The sequence below is a fragment of the Mobula birostris genome, chromosome 31, assembly GCF_030028105.1.
Source record: "Mobula birostris isolate sMobBir1 chromosome 31, sMobBir1.hap1, whole genome shotgun sequence".
Taxonomy (NCBI): Eukaryota; Metazoa; Chordata; class Chondrichthyes; order Myliobatiformes; family Myliobatidae; genus Mobula; species Mobula birostris.
The window spans coordinates 6,896,799-6,915,813 of record NC_092400.1 but is presented as its reverse complement, the minus strand read 5'-3'; the positions used below and the strand labels follow the sequence as shown (position 1 = coordinate 6,915,813).

Here is a 19,015-nt window from a genome sequence, read left to right as displayed (position 1 = left end):
TTAACCATTTGCACTGTAGTGCTGATATTTTGAATAGGTAAATTTTGGATACAAAAAGCAAAGATTACTAAACATCTACACCTGTTAAGAACAAGTATACAAGCATAGCAAATGATGCAAGTTCTTGTATCAATGAATTTCCAATGAGACTCATTTTAGGTCATGTTCAAAATGTTACACTAGAATCTGATTTGGTCAAAAGACAAATCTATATAAAGAATTGGTTGTTATACATTAGCAAGTGTACAATGCTGCAGAAAAAGCAGACTGCTTGCTTTATCCTAGACATAAGCACCTGCCTTGAACTCAGACCAAATACAGTTCCAGTTGAACAGTTTCACAAGCCACCATTAGACTGCAATTAATTGGGGAAAGAGTTCACTGGTGAAAGTGTCCTCCCAGCTGTTGCCCAGAGATAGTGGGGAGGACATGTCAGTTAGAGGGGACACAGACCCTTCATAGTCAGAATCACGATAATCTAAGAGACACATGGGCTTTTCTTGATATTGCCTGGATGCAAGGTTGTTTGCATGCTGCAGTTCTGTAATGAACTCATCTTCCAAGGGTTCCTGTTTGAGTTCCATTTGTAAAGGGGCTTCTGCAATCACTTCACTGGTGCCATTAAAAGACGTTTGCTCAACTTTGATGGCAGTTTCGCTGCTCTGGACAATGCTGGCCTCAGCCAGTGGCTTGTGGTAGAAGTGGTCAAAGTGTATCATTTCATTAATGGCTTCCAGCTTTGTTGGTGAGGACCCCAGAGGTACAGAGGTGGAGGCCGGTAATGACCCAATGCTTTCACTGTAGGCACACTCTCCCAACTCAAAGGGCCTGGACTCTTCTTCGGTGAGCCGAAGCAAGGTTTCTGGATCAAAATAGTCCAGAATACCCAGGAAGAGATCAGACTGGAAAGAAATGAAGTCAGTTAGATTTCTAAGAAAAGATTTTTTAAACTGAACATTGAAGCTGTCCAAATTATATACACATCTAATACCCCCAAAGCAAAAACATATCAGCCTAGTTGGTTCCTTGCTCAAATAGTGGGACAAAGTTTATCCACAAGACATCTCCAGAATTAATTTGCTCAGGTTCATAACCAATAATTTGAGATGTGCGGTACAGCATGTCCCTACAGGCTTAAGTTCTACAAGGACAACATTAAAAGACTTATCTAGTACAAGAAATACCAGCTAGTCTGATTCTCCTGAGGGAGTTTCCTTTAGATAGCGATTTAAGTCATTGACTAAAGAAAATCATATTCATTTTGACTGAAGATGTGGAAAATTTAGCCCATATGGACAACTATTTAGACAAGTAGGGAAGCTGTCAGTAGAACTAGGTTAACATTCAGTGCAAATTGAATGCAATTAAGAATCCAATTACAATTTCATCCAGATGGATTTTTGCCAGTGTTTAAGCAGGGTTTGTGCATGGCCTTCTGCAAGGGAGGATAGCAGGGCAACACATTATGTACTGATTGCATGTATTAGGCAGAAGTACAAAAATTGTTTCCAACACCAGCTATTAAACCCAGTATGGCTGGGATCTTAATAACATTCTCCCCAACTGCAGATGTCAGGTGCACATTTGGGGCATCCCCCATCTTCACATTTAGTTGCAGATGCTATCTTCTCTACTTAATATCCCTTTTCAACAGCATCTGCTCCTCTAGACTTTGAAAGCCACCCTGGACCACATCTTCTAACCAGTGTTCTGTTGCTGCTCACTTCCACCACTAACTTTGTCTGGTATATTTTACCCCCTCTAAAAAAGCATTGTAACATGAAGCCAGAAGCAGTGAAGCTAGTGTTTATTCAACAAGACTCAGTGGAGGAGGCCTGTTCGACCCAGAATTACATGCATTTTATATGCTAAAAGACCAATTCTAGTTACAGAGTATCTACATTGCTTGCTTTGAATTACATACAATTTTCGCACCACCTTTTTACCGACACTCCAAGCACCCACAATGAACGTTAATCAGCTTTGTGTGGTTTTCAATTAACTGGTGCCCACAGCTCCAGGAAAACCAACAAATTGAATCTACATTCAGGTCTAAAGATGGTTATATGGTAAAATATTAACTTCAACAACCAAATGCCAGAATACACTCCCACAATCAGCAAGATACCAGTATGTTCTTGTACCTTATTGGTGTAACCGCACTGCACTTCTGTAGCTCTAACACTGGTTTACCTTATACTATCAATGCAATGTGCAATGGCCTGATCTGGCTTTTCACACCTTAGCACGTGACATACACCAGCTCCAAAAATTCATATCATGACAGGATAATGATATCACACAAGCTCCATTTAGCCTGCATCAAGAAGCTTCTAAGACAGGTCCCCAACAACTTTAATATATAAAAACACCATAGACCAACAGCATTCAGCAACAGGTCCATGAGAAGCCCTGTTCCAGGAGTGGCTTCCATTAAGATTTTTGTTGGACAGCAGTTTAGACAGAGGTAGCTTATGAATATCTTGGGCAGCATTATAATTAATGTACCATGGTCTTTTGGCATCGAGACTGGGGGTCAATTTAATTTCGTGCTGGACATTGACCCTGAACCCAACCTAATCCCTCCCAGGCACTCACCTCAGAGTCTGAAGAGTCAATGCTGTCAGTATCCACGTGGAAGGAGTCAACATGGCGGACAACTGGGCCTGCACCTGCTGCAGAGGCACACGTAGTCTGAGTGCTGCGGACTCAGCTGACCCGGTCGCCATGCTGATTTCATCCACCCTGGCCTGTAGAAGTACCTGCACAGGAAAGGAAAGAGCCTTAGTCATGCCACTAAACATTAAAAGTTACCATTTGCACAGCACTTTTAATAGAAAATAACAGCACACTACAGACCCTCCAAGCCCGTGTTCTGCTAACCTTTAAACCTACTCCAAGATTAATCTAACCTTGATAGTCCATTTTACTATCACCCATGTGCCATCTTAGTTTCTTAATGCTGCATATTAAACATTTCTGCACTGGAAAAAGTTAATGGCTGTCCACCATCTACACAAATGAACTAAAAAAATCCAGAACTCTTAACAGTTCAATTAAAACATTTAGCATAAAGATGCACGAAAACAACTAAAAGCTTGGCTAAAAATCCTGTTTCTCAAAAAGCAGACTGCAGTAGTTGGGCAAATTTAAGAATTTGTTCCAAATAGCGACCAAAATGCAGTACAAGATTTGGCACTTCATTCAAGCTAGCCTGAATACAAGCATTTGCCAGGATATTTACACTCTAGTCTCACAGTGCAGTGCTAGATTCTGGATTTCAATGCTTCATTCTCATAGTATAGGCTCCCTGTACTCAACCTTTCTCATGTCCTCATTCAACTTGCTTCCCTTGCAATCTTCATTACATTTCAAAGCCTTTTCCACTCAATACTTAATTCAGTGGGAATCAGCAGGACTATTCATGATCCTCAAGTACAGAGGAGATGTCAGGGGCACATTGTTGTTGCTGTTGTTTGTTGTTGTGTTTTTCTAAAAAATAATACAAAGTGATGACTGCATGGAATGGGCTGCCTGCGATAGTGGTGAAGGCAGATACAATAGGGTCTTTTAAGAGACTCCTGGATAGGCACATGGAGCTCAGAAAAATAGAGAGCTATGGGTAATTTCTAAGGCAAGGACATGATCAGCACAGCTTTGTGGGCTGAAGGGCCTGTATTGTGCTGTAGGTTTTTTTTAAAATCCTAACTACTCAATTAAAATCACAACAGAGCACATGCAAGATCAATGTAATCCAGAGAATGAGGCAATTGAACAGAATGTAGTGCAACACTATACAGCATCGGCGACCGGGATTCAATTCTGCCACTGTAGGGAGTTTGTACGTTCTCCCCATGACCTCATGGTTTCCTCCAAGTTCTCTGGTTTCCTATCACCTCTCAAAAATGTGAGGTTAGTGGTTAATTGGTCACATGGTGTAACCAGGTTCACCTGAGTAGAAGGGCCAGTTACCATGCTCTATCTCTACATAAGAGACTTTAGAACTATCAAAAAAATTGAAAACCCAACTCTTGGGGAAATTGATCTACCATTTAAATGTAACAATGCCCCATTACATCCAGAGCATAGAGGGGAATGCTGTGCAAATCTGGATATCAGAGGAGCTCAGATTCAAGACCATCTGTTAAGCTGGAGTAAACAGATGAACATTTTATTTGGGGAATAAGTGGATGGTGAAGAGTAGGTTGAGAATCAGGAAACTATAGTAGAGGGATATGGTAATGTGTATAAAATCTTGATTCGTATTTGATATCCACACAGTTCTATAGTGTCAGATGTATTATTCCAAGTAACTTACAAGTTTTGACCAACATCAGTGGCTCTGTAAAGCTGGCATAAAGGGTATGGTGACAGTAAACAGCACTTCAACAGAAATAAGCTAAAAATATTTGTCAAAAGGGGCTAAAAAAATTGATTGTACTGGTGTTTTATGGAAATAACCCACTCTGGAAGTTGGCAAGCCGCCAAGCCACAGGTATGAAAAAGCATTAGCAAATACGGATATGCAAATCCCTTTCCTGGTTGTCCACTTAGCAGTCATTAAGTTTCAGACAGCTACCTTCCCAGAAACTCTCTAGAATATAGGCAAAAAATTAATTCACTACTCTCCTGGGACTGAACACAGCTGTATCGAATGAGTGGGCAATACATTAGCCAACCTTCCCATTGAGATAAGGCACAAGCTCTGAATACCTTCTCTTTTTCTGTATCAAGAACTTCCATTCCCAGTCTCTGCCGGAGTTCTTGGTTCTCTGTCAGCAGACTGTGCGTCTTCTCATGCAGAAGTCTGTTCTCAATTAGCAATTTTTGATTCTAGAGGCAAATAAATTAATTTTAAAACCTACAGCTAATAGAAACTTCATCAAAATTGCATACGAAATCTACGCAGTCAACGCTTCAGTTCCAGAATCCCTGGTGAGAACTCGTTGAAATATGGCTTAGGTGCCCAGCTGGGAGAATTTTCTTACCCCCACCGATCTCCTGTCTGGAGTGACACGCAAAGTTTTCCCTATTGTGTTTAGACATGACAGTAACCGAACTTGGATTAACTGTAGCGGAGGTAGACCATCGACCCATGCCGGCTGTAGCGTGGTGGCGGCCATAAGGCCCGGAGGCAAGAAACGACCTGAACGGTAGCGGGGGCGACGCCGGCCGCTTACCTCGGATTCCATCTCCGACACCTGCTCCTCCAGTTCGGACATGCGAGCTTTCTTCCTGTCCCGGGCCGTCTGCGCCGCCACTCGGTTTTTCAGCTTCCTTTTTACAAAGGACAAACCCATCGTTAAACTCATTGCCACGCCCGAGACGGAACACAGAATAATCGCTAGAAAACTTCCAAATACGTTCAAGAACGAATTTGTGATAGGAAACGCGGTCCTGTTTCTGCAGCGATGGGACAATGGGGACGGACATGGCGAGCGAGAGACTGGGAGGGCGTTGCGCAAGCCCCGGCTGACTTGCCACGCAGGCATTAAAGAGACAGACATTACCGGGACAAACCAGCGGCTTCTGCCGCACCTAGTTCAGCACCAAGCTGGCGATTCCCCCCAAACTGCAACTTATTCCACCCCTCTGTAGGTTCCACTACATTGCCAATTGCCCGCTGACAGCCGGTTCCGTGCCCGGACAGCGGGCAAAGAGGGGTGGCACCTTTTGCCCAACTTCCTACCTCCGCAGCGCTTTCTCCTCCGGGCTGAGGTGGGTCAGCCGCTGCCTCTTGCGCTGAGGGTGGCCGGCGGCGGCCGACGGCAGGGAATGACCGTGCGGCGAGCCGCCCTGGGCGGGGTACACCACCGACACATGCCGGCTGACCTCCGGCCCCTTCTGCTTCCCTCCCGGGATCAGCAGGACCTTGGCCGAGCCCGCCGGCATCACCGCCACCATCGCGTCGGGTGAACCAGGAGCGCTACCGGAGTCGGGATAACCGGCGACCTAATTAGACGCCAAGACAGTCTGTTCTAACCCCGCGATCGTGGGTCAATTTCAATGCAACGTGTTTAAATACCATTGGCGGAACAGCCGGCGAAACGCCCACTCGCTGCCGTGTGATTGGTCACAGCGGAGATGTAATGATGAAAGCAAAGGCTCAGATGGCGTCAGACCTTGTTTGTTAAAGTGCCCTCAATCTCCGCAAGCAATTGCGTAGGGTGCTTTAATATGTACATGTAATCCCTGTGTAGTATAGTATTTATCAGTGTAGCACACACACATTTCTAAATACTAATAGTATATAATCCCAATTTTACTGTAAGGGTGATACACTTATACATTAGATAAGTGTGCAAATGTATGTCACAGATCAATAACAATAAATTCAGTATTTTATATATTTTCTGCATAATGGTTTTATATGAAGAGTTCATTTTATATATCTATATATTTCGTGTAAAGTTCTGGGAGTTCCCAGAGGGAAGGGTTAGATTGATCTCTAAACAGATTAAACGGTCGACGCAAATTGTCTGCCAAAGGTACTGTAGTGTTCAATATTCTATGCCCTGACGGTGGTCAGAATGATTCAATCGCCTGTAAGAGAAGTATTTCCACTCCACTGCCGACTTTGGACAGATCACTGTTCAGTATTTCCTCGGTAGTCCGGGATGTTGCATCATCCTACTGCATTTCCATTGGCGGCGTTTTTTTATGTTAATGTCAAGCGTTGTAAGATCAGCCAGACGGTATTTGTATTCTAAAAGCAAAGACTGGGCAATATAGCTGAATATAATTTGCGCTGGCGCTTCACTAACTTCATCAAAAATGCGCATTTTCTGAGAGTGGTCAGTGGTTGAAAACACAACTACACTTGCTGAACTGTTCCCTTAGAACCGAGAAGCCGTCCTCGAAACTACCACATGGTTACGTCCAGTTCCACCTCGCCACACAAAAACTGAAAGTCTTCCGTATGGAATCGCTCCTTTTGCGTTGACCGACTCCAAATGTGCCAAATAAAGTCAAAGACAAGTTTATTGTCATAAGCACAAGCACCTGTGTGAACAGGTGCGACGAGAAACTTGCAGCGACACCAGGGACACATGTCATCATATAAGCAGCATTCACAAGAAAAACAAATTAAACATAAATTATTCACAAATTTTACAACAAAGAGCAGAATTGGAACATAAAGTTCTATTTTAGCACAAAATAGTCAAAGTGTTGTTAAACTCTAGTGATTAAGGTTGTAACACACATCAACGTTGCTGGTGAATGCAGCAGGCCAGGCAGCATCTCTAGGAAGAGGTACAGTCGACCTTCCAGGCCGAGACCCTTCATCAGGAAGAGGTGCACCTCTTCCTAGAGATGCTGCCTGGCCTGCTGCGTTCACCAGCAACTTTGATGTGTGTTGCTTGAATTTCCAGCATCTGCAGAGTTCCTCGTGTTTGCATAATTAAGGTTGTGTTGGTTGATTCAAGAACAGAACAGCTGAAGCTGTAGACAGTACTGATGGTGGGGGAGGGGGATGGCCCATCATGTATTGGGCTGAGTCCACAACTCAGCAGTTTCTTATGTTTCAGTGCATTTGAAATACCTTCATACAGCCAGTCAGGGAACTTACAATGTATATTTGTAGGTTTGTTAGAGTGCCAAACCTCCTGAACTTCCTAAAGAAGTAAAGATGCTGGTACCCCTTCCTTGCGATTGATTGCATCAATGTTCTGGGCCCAGGACAGAACATCAGATGTGTTAATGCCCAGGAATTTAAAGCTGCTGCTCCCCTTCACAGCCAATCCCCCCCCCCCCACACCCGGTGTAGTCTGATATACATTCAGCCTCCTTCCCCTTCCCGAAGTCAACAGTCGGATCTTCAGTTTACCTGATCCTGAGCGGGAGATTTCTGTCGCTGCAACACTCAGACAGGTATCCTACTTCACGCTGGTAAGCTAACTCACCACCTGTAATTCATCCAACAACAATTGGCGAATTTGTATATTGCAGGAGAGCTGTGCTTTGCCGCACAGTCATGTGTGTATCAAGATTCCATGAGGGGGCATTGTACAAAAATTGGTTGGAAAGATGTTACCTTATTCTTGTAGTCTGATGCAATACTAACGTTAACTGTCCTATCTGGATGATAGTATGGAACAGACCATTTGACCCAGCACCTCCAAGCTGACCAATGGACATCTTTCAGCAATTAATCCATAATCTTCTATGCTTGGGCAATTCTAGTGTTGGGTCTTAACATATTTTAAATGCTGTCAGGGACTCTGCTTCCACCACTCAGTGTATTCCAGAAACTTGCCACACTTTGAGTGAAATAAGACGTCTTCAGTTCCCTTCGAAAACTATTGGTCCTTACCTTAAGTTTATGTACTCTGGTTTTACCCATCTCTGATAGCAGGAAATTTTTCCTGCAGTCTACTCTATCTACATCCCTCATCATTTTGTGCATCTCAAACATGCCTCTCTTAACCTCTTTGAGGAAGCAGACGTTGCCTCTCCAGTGGCTCAGCAGTTCTCAGTGCTGATGGCAGTGGCAGGACAACTGCTGTCACTCAGGAGGATTTGTGCTTTGTGAACAATGGACTTTGTGCCATTATGTATCAGTGGGTTTGCACTTAATGAGCTAAAGGCAGGCACCAGCGCGGGATGATGGAAGTGTGCCAGTCACGTTGAGGGTACATTTGCCATGGCGTCAGTCAACAAAAATCAATGGAAAAGTGTTATTCCTAAAAAAAAATAAGCAAAGGATATTAAATTAAAGTAAGCACATCCAAATTGATTGCTGCTGATGGAATTTAGAAGAGATATCATACCCCTCCAAAGGGGCCAATTTCACTAGTCATAGAAGGTTTCTTCGGGTACGCATAAAATATTGCAGAGTACAGGGGTAGAACACCTCTCTCAACCACTTCCATGCCATGGACTACACGAACACTTCTTGTGAATTGACACTGAGGACAGGTCCAACAGCACTCAGTGAATGTGGGGCGGAAGGGTAAGGAAGAAAGTTTATAGCAATAGATTGAGCCCTTACCACGGGCCCCCAGCCTCAACAGCCAAGGCCACAAGCTCAGAATGTGTTCCTCAGCAATGTGGATAAATATACATGAGGTAACGTGTAACTAACTTCAGCACCGTCAGTCCCAGGCCTGGCTGAGAAAGGAGGAGGCTGGGGCATGGGGCTAGCAAACCCATCCCGTTAAAAACACAGAGCTGCAGATTTACCAAAAGTAGCACCAAAGACCTCATCCCTGGCCCTCGCCTAGCCACCAGGGATCAACCTGAAAGATTGACCCAGGACAGAGGACAGCAATCTGCTGTTGGCAACCTAACCCCAGCAGGGGTGATGGGCCTAAGAAGAAGAATATGTGAGTAGATTCGTTGAAGGCCCAGAAAGATCATTGCAACAAAGAAAATTCACAACACAGAACAAGTCCACTCTTCCCATCACGTCATGCTGGTTGAAAAATTTACTTAACTCATCCCGCTTTCCATCAGTTGGTCTGTAGCCTTGCACATCATGGCTGTTCAAGTTCCAGATCCTACCACCCACTGGGTGCAATAATATTTCCTCTTCAGTTCCCTTCCCCTTCAATCAACTACCTTAAACTGATGCTCCATGGTTTTTGACCCTGTACGAACAGAAGTAAGTCCCTCATCACTTTCTGTATCTCAGTTGACTCCTCAAGGTCTCTTGGGCCCCAAAGAAGACATCCTGAGTTTTCTACTCTAAATAATAATAAATAAAAATTTCCACTGCCGGCAATATCCTCCTAAATATCCCCTTCTTCCTCTCTAGTGCAATCATATCGTTCATGTAATGTGTCAAGCAGAATCATACACAACACTCAAAGTGTAGTCTTGTTAAATGCACACTGTATTTTCTTCACGTTTGTCTGAGAGCCGAGAGTATTACAGTATGTTGTAATACTGTGCAACTTGTTTGAATATGCCAGTTGCAAGAGAATTGCTCAAATTGTTCACTGTACAGTACATACCACTATTCTATACAAAACCTAGAGATAAATTGCTGAAATATATATGCCATCTCCTTTCCCCTTTAAATGTTAGTTTACACTGCAAGACCTCTGTATATTTTAAAGATCAACAGTTTACTGTAAGCACAACAAAAATAAATCAAGATAACTGTACTCACCATTTTAAAAAAGGATGTTGCTGCTTTTTAGCCTATTTACAAATGCAGTACCCTTACATAGACACATGAACTAATATGTCTTTTCACACTTCCTCTGCAGTACACTTGAAATATAATTCAAACTTACATTTTTGCTTAATATTCTTAGAAATTTTTGCCTGCTGCATGAGAATTCCAGATGCATAAATACTGGATAAGCAAGACTTTGAAATGTAGAATTTTAGCATAACCCCACGCACCCCTACCTCCTCTCATATTCTGTGCATCAACTGGTCAGCAGAAGAGTATCCCTCAATGCTCCTTTAACTAACTTCTTGACTAAACTGCAATCTTCAAGAGCCTTTGTTGATTTATTCCAAGGATCCTTTACTACTATTATGTCTCCACACTTATTAAATATTCCTTTGTCTTGTCATATCCACTGTCCCTTCCCCTTGCATTACTGCACATTTCTCTGGTTTAAGCTTCAAGTGCTGTTTTCCTGTCCAACTAATTAGATTAACCAAGTCTTCATGAACTCTAAAGCTTTCCTCATTGCTGCCAGCTACACAAATATTTTCTGTATCAATTGCGAACTTCTTCATAAATGTCCATTATTTTAGGACTAATTTATGTATGTATGTATTTATTTATCTATCTATCTATTTTATTTACTTACTTATTTATTCAGCGCAGAATAGGCCCTACGAGCTGTACCACCCAGCGTTCCCCCAATTTAATCTGAGCCTAATCACAGGGCAACTTACAATGACCAATTAACCTACCAATGGGACTGTGGGAGGAAACCAGAGCACCCAGAGGAAACCCACACGGTCACGGGGAGAAAGTACAAACTCCTTACAGGTAGTGGCGGGAATTGAACACAGTTTCCCTGTACTGTAAAGTATTGTGCTAACCACTACATTACACTACTGTGTCTTTTATATAATATAAAAGGTAAGGGCTGTGTACTGAACCCTGTGAAACCATCCAATCTTTGCCTCCTCCTACTGAGCCAGTTTTGGATCCAATTACTTCAACAAGCGCAACAGAGTGGAGGAGGAGGCAGAGCAGCTGCCTCACTGTTCAATTCTTCTGGCTTCAATCCTAACCACTGCTGCTGTCTACCTCGAGTTTGCATGTTCTCCCTGTGATTGCATGGGTTTCCTTTGAGTACTCCTGCTTTCTCCACATCCTAAAGAAGCGTAGGTTGGTTGGCAGATTAATTGACCACTGCAAATTGCCCCTACTGTAGATGGAGCTGGGAAGAGAACAAGTTACAGAGAATTAGTGAGGGAATAAGAAAAATAAGATTATCACCTGGGATAGATACAATGCCCTAACCAGTCTCCCTCTATGTCATAAGAAGCTAAGACATTGCTTCCTTTTCCTGGATCACCCATGATTTTATTTACTGATAACCGAACCTTATCAAAAGTCTTGCTAGAATCCACAAAGGTCTTACATGCAGTGTCTTCACTGACAAAGGATTCAGTGAAGTCAATCAGACTCAACCTTCTCTTAACAAATCTAATGATGCTTAATTGTCCTTGGATATTTCTAATATGAAGAGTGAAGTACATGCAATTTTATAGTTTAGAAATGCAAGCCATACGTCCAAATCAATAGTGATTTATTACATAAATATGAAATTGCCAGGATTAAGTTGCTTGTGTGACCGTGGCACAGTGGAAGAGAGGTTCTGAGTTTACATCACATGTGTTGTAACAAAATACTGCAGTGTTTGAGTCATCATGGTGGTAGTTTTATCTCTTTCAAAATAGAATTCTTATTAACAAATTTAGGCCATATGGTGGAGATCTACTGCACCTCAATCAATTGATCTAAGATTTAAAGAGAGGAGGAAACAGAAATTACAACTATTTCCAATGCAGGAAAAAATATCTCCTTAAAAATGCAGTGGAGGCTATGTTTGTTATTAGGGACATAACAACTGTCATAGACATCCATAGCCCTGGGTCACTGAGCTTGATTGGCAGAGCAATTAGCCAATCATTTTCATCCTAGTTTATAAAAGCACTCTTACTTCATGTCAACTTTTCAAAATGCTCTATAATCTTATAATTAAAGGACCCTATAGTACTTTGCATTGGCAATTGTGTTTCTTCATGCTGCAGTTGCGATAACACTTTAAAGTATTTGATATACTGTAGATCATTTTGTGAAGTCCTAAAAACTTCTTGCTTTGCTCATAAACTCAGCCGTTCACAAGGGATTTGGTTGAGTGGCAGCTTAAAAGGATAAATTGCTGATAATTGGTCTACAGTTATTCCAACGATTTGCATAACTTTTTAACTAAAGGAGAAAGCAATTTCTCATTGTTGTTCCAATCTCCTATCTGTAAGTTTAGCAATAAAATTAATTCTAAAGAGAATTACGACTTAATACATGAACCTGACACTATTATTAGAGTCTTCTATGAGCCCTATGTATAAGTTGTATTTTGCAATTTTAACAGCTTTTCCTGGATGGAAGAGACATGAGGTCAGGCATTCCCAGCCTTTTTTATGCCATGGGCCCCTACCATTAATTGAGGTTTCCGTGGACACCAGGTTGGGAACCCCTGCATTGGATGAAATGCATGTGTTCATTTTACTGAATTTTTTTAGCTTTGGAGTCAGAGATGTCTATCCACAGAAGATTCAAATATTCAAAGAGTCAATGTATATTTATCATCAAAGAATGTATAAATTACACAATCTTGCAATTTGTCTGTGCACAGGCAGTCACAAAGCAAGAAACCCAGAAGAACCCAATTTTAATAAAAAGACCAACATCTAATGCGCAGAGAAAGAGAAAAAAACCAAATCAGGCAAAGAATAGAAGCGAGCAACAGGAATCCGAACCAGATTGAGTCCTTAAATCTGAATCCCTGGAGCAGCCCTGAGTAAGCCCAAGCCTCGGTCTCATTTCATCATGTTACCGGGACAGATCGCCATGAAGTTCAAAGACATGAAGTACTGCCGCCGGGGCAGTCTCACAGCCTCAGCGTCACAGAGAGAGGAGTGAACATTGCGGGAGAGCGAGCAAAATCACCCCCGACCCTCGCCACTGGTCCCAATACCCCGCCATTCCGGTCAATCTGGGACAGCATTTAAATTGCCCAAACAGTGGATTGTGCCTTGCATTAGGATCTGGGGCCTGCTGCAGTGAACCACTCCAGGTCTAGACCATGTCGCCCAGCCCGAAGCCACTCTCAACCTCTCCAAATTGGCTCGGTACTTAGGGCAACCTAACTTCACACCTGGTTAGTTGGACAGGCATGAAAACTCCTCTGCCTGGCCTCCTCCTCTCTGACTCGCTCACTCCAACTCCATCAACGCACCAGCATGGCCCATCCCTCAAATTTGCTCACCTCCTTATTGCTTGTGGTAACAGTTTACCATGATTTACTTCAGAAAAGATGTTATTAATAATGCTTTTTAGTCAAATTTCTTGCCTTTTGAACTACCAGTAAGCTGTTGCTCACCCTCAGTAGCACCATCTTAAGAAGGAGTATAGAAGCTTCCTAACCGTCAGGGTTCCCAAAGAGATCTGCAGTGAATTTAATATTTTTAAGGCTGATCACACCAGCACAATGTTCAGCGCACAGCAAAGGTTCAGAAACAATACTGTAAGGAATAGTCAGGTAATTTAATAGACTGAGCGTTAACCATGCAACACTGAATGCTAACACTAAAAGGCACCTTTCCATCTTTCATCACTGCCGGAGAGCAGGGACAAGTTATGGTAGCACAGCCAGTGGAACTCTGATCCCACAGCACCGATGTCCTGGGTTCAATACTGGTCTCTAATCCTGTCTGGATGGATTTTGTATATTCTATCTGTGACCTTGTGGGCTTCCTCCTGGATACTCTGGTTTCCTCCTACAGCCCAAAGGTCCGTGAGTTGGTAGGGTTGCTGTCCATTGTGAAACTGGCCCTGGCATAATAGGGAATGGTCAAATCTAGGAAGCATTGATGAGAATGTGTGGAGAGGTACAGGGGGAAAGTTGTAGGGTATCGGGATTGCTCTGTGTGCCAGCACAGACTTGGTGGGTCAAATTTTTCTCCTTTTATATGTAAGGAGATATGATCACAAGTAAAGGGCAACTTCTCCACTGGTGCCGATTTCTGTTGATAATACACTAAAGTACCAGACCTGGTTCGAAGCCAAATCTTTGATGTAATGGTTGAAACCCCAAACTTCGAGCTCATATTATAACTTAATAAACCTTTCTTTAGGTAATAAGAAAACCAGTGGTATAGTGGCTTCAGCACCAGACTTTGAGGTAAATGGTCCTGGGTTTGAATCCAATCGGCCCCTAGCATGATTTTTATTCATGCTGGGTTGAGCATCAAGCTAGCAACTCGGTCTTGTAAAACACAGACAAATGCTATGGAAATGGCAAACATGCCACCCAGTGTGCCACAAAGCACGAAAAGGAACAAAATTTTAGGTAATAAGATGTAACCCAATATGGAACAGCATCAATGTGTAACACCAGCACAGTAACACACAATTTTATGAGGAGCATTTTAAGAAGGGTTTGAGCCCTGTAGCCAGGATTGGAGCTGGGCATGCTAGAGCGATTTTTGGGTTTAGCACATTTATATTTAGCAAATAACTTTGGCTACCAGTCTTCACATCTGAATATATATTGTGGAGTGCCACTCTGACCAATGGGTTCCTAAATGCTGCAAATACCAGACCAGATAATGCTAATTAAAATTCATTTGGACGCCTGTGGTGTGGGTACAAATTAGAAGGTGTGAAGTTTGTGTGTAGTTTCAAAGAAAGCATTGTCAATACATTGTAAATATGGAATTGTCCTTTGATGTTTAGCACATAAAATATCAAGCTCTATGTTGGACCAGCCAGACCTTTCCACCGAAGATGTCTCCATATCACAATCAAGAGAAAATCTGCCGATGCTGGAAATCCGAGCAACACACACAAAATGCCGGAGCAGTACAACAGGCCAGGCAGCATCTATGGAAAAAAAAGTACAGTCAATGTTTTGGTCCAAAACCTTTCAGCAGGACTGGAGAAAAAAAACTGAGGAGTAGGTTTAAAATGGGGGGGGAGAGGGGAGAGAGAAACACCAGGTGATGCCTATGAACCTTGTTTTATCAAATAAAGAAGCTGCTTCATATCTACCAGAACTTTCCTCCAATTACTTCATTCACGAAACAACAGGCATACAGTGGGAGATAGTTTAATTTATTTTGCTTGGGTACAGATTCTATTGCTGCCATTTGCTTTGCATTTCCATATATTTGCATTTCAGTTAAACTAGCAAAGTTAAGTGTTTGCAAATCCTGTACTTTACGAATGCATCACCAGTTATCACAAATATCAGGTGTGCAAAAATAGCTTTAACTATGACATCTTTAATCAGCAGGCTGGAAGGGTTGTGGTTCAGACAAAAGCATTTCTAATTATGTGGCATGATGTTTCAGTGCTCACTCACTGCAGGAGTTGGGAGAAGGAGCTTAGTCTGGTGGGCAGTAGTTGGACAGAAACCTGATATGCTTCCCATGGGGAGAGGAGGCAACTTGTCAAGTTGTTCTTATCCACTTCTTCTCAGCTGCTGCGCACAATGTGGGCTCAGGCTGGTTCACGCTATTGTGCTCCTAGTTTCAGCAGCTTTACTACTTGAGGAACGGGGCGGTGCAGTAGTGTCGTGGCTCATGTAAAGCCAGTTAGTGGGTTGGTCTCTGCCATTCTGCTGGATTCATCAGTTGCATGGAGAGGGGACCCTGCTGCATTGGCAACAGTTTGCTTGCCATATCCCACTGCCCTAGATTGCTTACTGGCTTGTGTATTAGATGCAAACTCCAAGGTTGACCCTAACCAACGGAGGGCCTCGATTACAACACTAGTGACCCAGCTTGAATCCCACCACTGTCTTTAAGGAGTTTGTACATTTTCCCCATGACTGAGTGGGTTTCATCCGGGTGCTCTAGTTGCCTCCCACATTCCAGAGACATTCAAGTAGCAGGGTAATTAGTAACACGGGTGTAGTTAGGCAGCTCAGGCACATTGGGCTGGAAGGACCTGTTACCATGCTGTATCTTTAAATAAAAAGAATGAAATCAGAGCCATTTCATAAGCTGTTGTAGCTGATAGCAAAACCATACATCTTTGGGACAAGGTGGCACAATGGAGCAGCAAGTGGAACTGCTGCCTTCGAGTCCAAGGTCATGGGTTGAATACTGATGTTGGATGCTCTCTCTGAAGTTTGCATATTCTCTCATGACTGTGTGGGTTCCCTTAGCTGCTCCAGTTTCCTCCCACGTCCAGAGATGTGTGGCTTGGTAGGCTAAAAGGCCACTGGAAATTGCCCCTAGTGTATAGGTGAGAAGCTTCACCATGGACCTTCCCAAGCCTGGTTGAAGTATGAGGAGGGTTGGGCTTGGGGCTAGCAACCTTATCCTGTTCCAGAAACTACGGAAACAGCAACAAACCTCATCCCAGGGAGAGGAAGGATCTTTGCTGAGAAGACTTAAAATGGGCTATCCCTGGAGACAACTTGAAAGACTGTCCCAGGACAGAAGACTGCCTGCGCTACACTAGGGGTGATGGGCTTAAGTGAATTCGTAAGTGTCGGTGAGTGCTAAAATCTACAGGAAGTTGAAAATAATGTGAGGAGAATAGATTAGAGGGAAAATTAATTGATAATTATATTACTTTGTGAACCATTATAGTGGCTGCCTCTGTGTTGTAAGGAAACATGGTAACTAAAGGAGATTGAAAGTACAAAGTTCAAAGTGACTTTTATTATCAGAGTACATACATGTCACCACATAGAACCCCGAGATGCTTTTTCTGCGGGCATACTTATCAAATCTATAGAACAGTAACTGTAAACAGGATCTGTAAACTGTAAACAAACTGTGCAACCACAGATACTAAATGAATAGCAATAAATAATGAGCATGAAATAACAAGATAGAAGAGTCTTTAAATGAGGGTCGTTATCCCCTTTTGTTGAAGAGGCTGATGGTTGAGGGGTTGTAGTTGCTCTTGAACCGGGTGGTGTGAGTCCTGAGGCTCTTGTACCTTCTACCTGATGGCAGCAGCGAGAAAAGATCATGGCCTGGGTGGTGAAAGTACAAAGTTCAAAATAAACTTATTATCAAAGTGCGTACCTGTCACCATGCACATACACTTCAAGTGAAATTCATCATTTCTATTAACAACCAACACACCCAAGGCTGTGCTGGGGCAATCCAGAGATGCTGCCACATCCAAATGTTACTTCATATGTTCCCAGCTTAACATAAAAAGGCAAAACATCATAAGCAAAAACACATAAAAGTTGCTGGTGAATGCGGCAGGCCAGGCAGCATCTATAGGAAGAGGTACAGTCGACGTTTCCGGCCAAGACCCTTCGTCAGGACTAACTGAAAGAAGAGAGCTCTTCTTTCAGTTAGTCCTGACGAAGGGTCTCAGCCCAAAACATCGACTGTACCTCTTCCTAGAGATGCTGCCTGGCCTGCTGCGTTCACCAACAACTTTTATGTGTGTTGCTTGAAATTCCTGCATCTGAAGATTTCCTCGTGTTTGCGATCATAAGCAAAAACCTAAGTTTACTCATTTCATTATCAGGTATTCAATAAACTGTAACTTCTCCCTTCACCTGCAAATTCTTCCCAATCCTGACACTCCTGAACCAATTCGCCACGTGGGAAAATATTTCAAGTACACTCATCTGCGGTGGATTCCTGACAGATAACACTTCAGATTTGAAACTGCTTACTACCAGCCCTGTATTAGTTAATGAATTAATGGTTTGACAACCAACTCTACATGAAAACAAAGTCAATTTGCTCAGAAAGCACCACTTACTAAAAAAGACTGAGGAAAAAAATTAGAGCAACATCCAATAATTTTGTATTTTTCCCAGATAACAGTGAGGATAGTTGTGCATTAATTATGAGTACAAATTCATTCTTAGTCATTGTTAAACTTGCTTGACAGGATTTTTATGCAGTCGTTTTGACACTGGTTGGACATAGCATGGCCAATTGAAATTTCTCATCACTGTTCCTTCTGTGGCTCATAGCTTCTCTTTAAACCTCCAGCAACTTTGAGTTCAGCTTCCCAGGCCTTACATACATTCCTCTGACTCCCGTCACTCTGCCACAGGCAGCTGCAGACACCCCACCTCTCCAGGAAGTTCCGGGAGTCTCCCGCATATTGATAGTGGCTCCCTGATGCGTGCAAATTATATACAATATCCCAGAAATCAATTTTTTTGAGAGTGAGTGAGAGAGCGCAAAAGAGGGAGAGAAAGAGAGAGAGCGTGAGCGCGAGAGAGAGAGAGAGAGAGAGAGCGCACAGCATGGCAGAGTGTTCCAAAAGAAGAAAATATAAAACGTACGTCACCTCAGACTACAGTAAAGTGTACCCCTGCCTAATAAGGGTCAAAAATAATGACAGTGTTGCTTGCAGCACTGTTTGCAACAGCGACTTTTCTATTGCCCATGGTGGGTTAAGATTGTAAAAGACATGTTGAGGTGAGTTTAACAGGTGTCATTCGTTCACTAGCATAGCTAACGTTATTTAAACTAGCTGGCTAGCTGCTAAGGAGCTACTCTATTGCAGACATCCCACCTCTCCCGGAAGTCTCCCGCAAATTGATGGTGCTACCTCCCTGAAATGAGTTTTTGCAGGGTGGGATGTCTGCAGCTGGCTGGAGTCTAGGTTCTGAAAAAATGTCTGCAGCTGGCTGGAGTCTAGGTTCTGAAAAATCCTCTCTTAGCCGCTTCCCCTCTCTACAGCTCTCTGATTTTTCAAGAAACCTAACAAAACATACCTCTTTGACATGTGCTTATATCTCCTTATTTACAACATTGCTTTGATAGCACTATCTTGAGATAGTTAATTATCATTAAGCTACTGTATGCATACAGT

The 19,015-nt window shown here is 42.8% G+C and overlaps 1 protein-coding gene across 1 annotated transcript; it reads right to left on the bottom strand.

The window, feature by feature from the left end:
* Positions 1-626: 626 nt before the first annotated feature.
* On the bottom strand, positions 627-6,001 carry xbp1 (X-box binding protein 1). Its single transcript, XM_072247592.1, has 5 exons — positions 5,690-6,001; positions 5,181-5,277; positions 4,714-4,833; positions 2,599-2,762; positions 627-902 (listed from the first exon to the last, which is right to left on the bottom strand). Exons 1-5 carry the CDS (start codon positions 5,902-5,904, stop codon positions 716-718), a joined length of 783 nt encoding a protein of 260 aa, XP_072103693.1. The 5' UTR covers positions 5,905-6,001; the 3' UTR covers positions 627-715.
* Between the last annotated feature and the right edge of the window lie 13,014 nt (positions 6,002-19,015).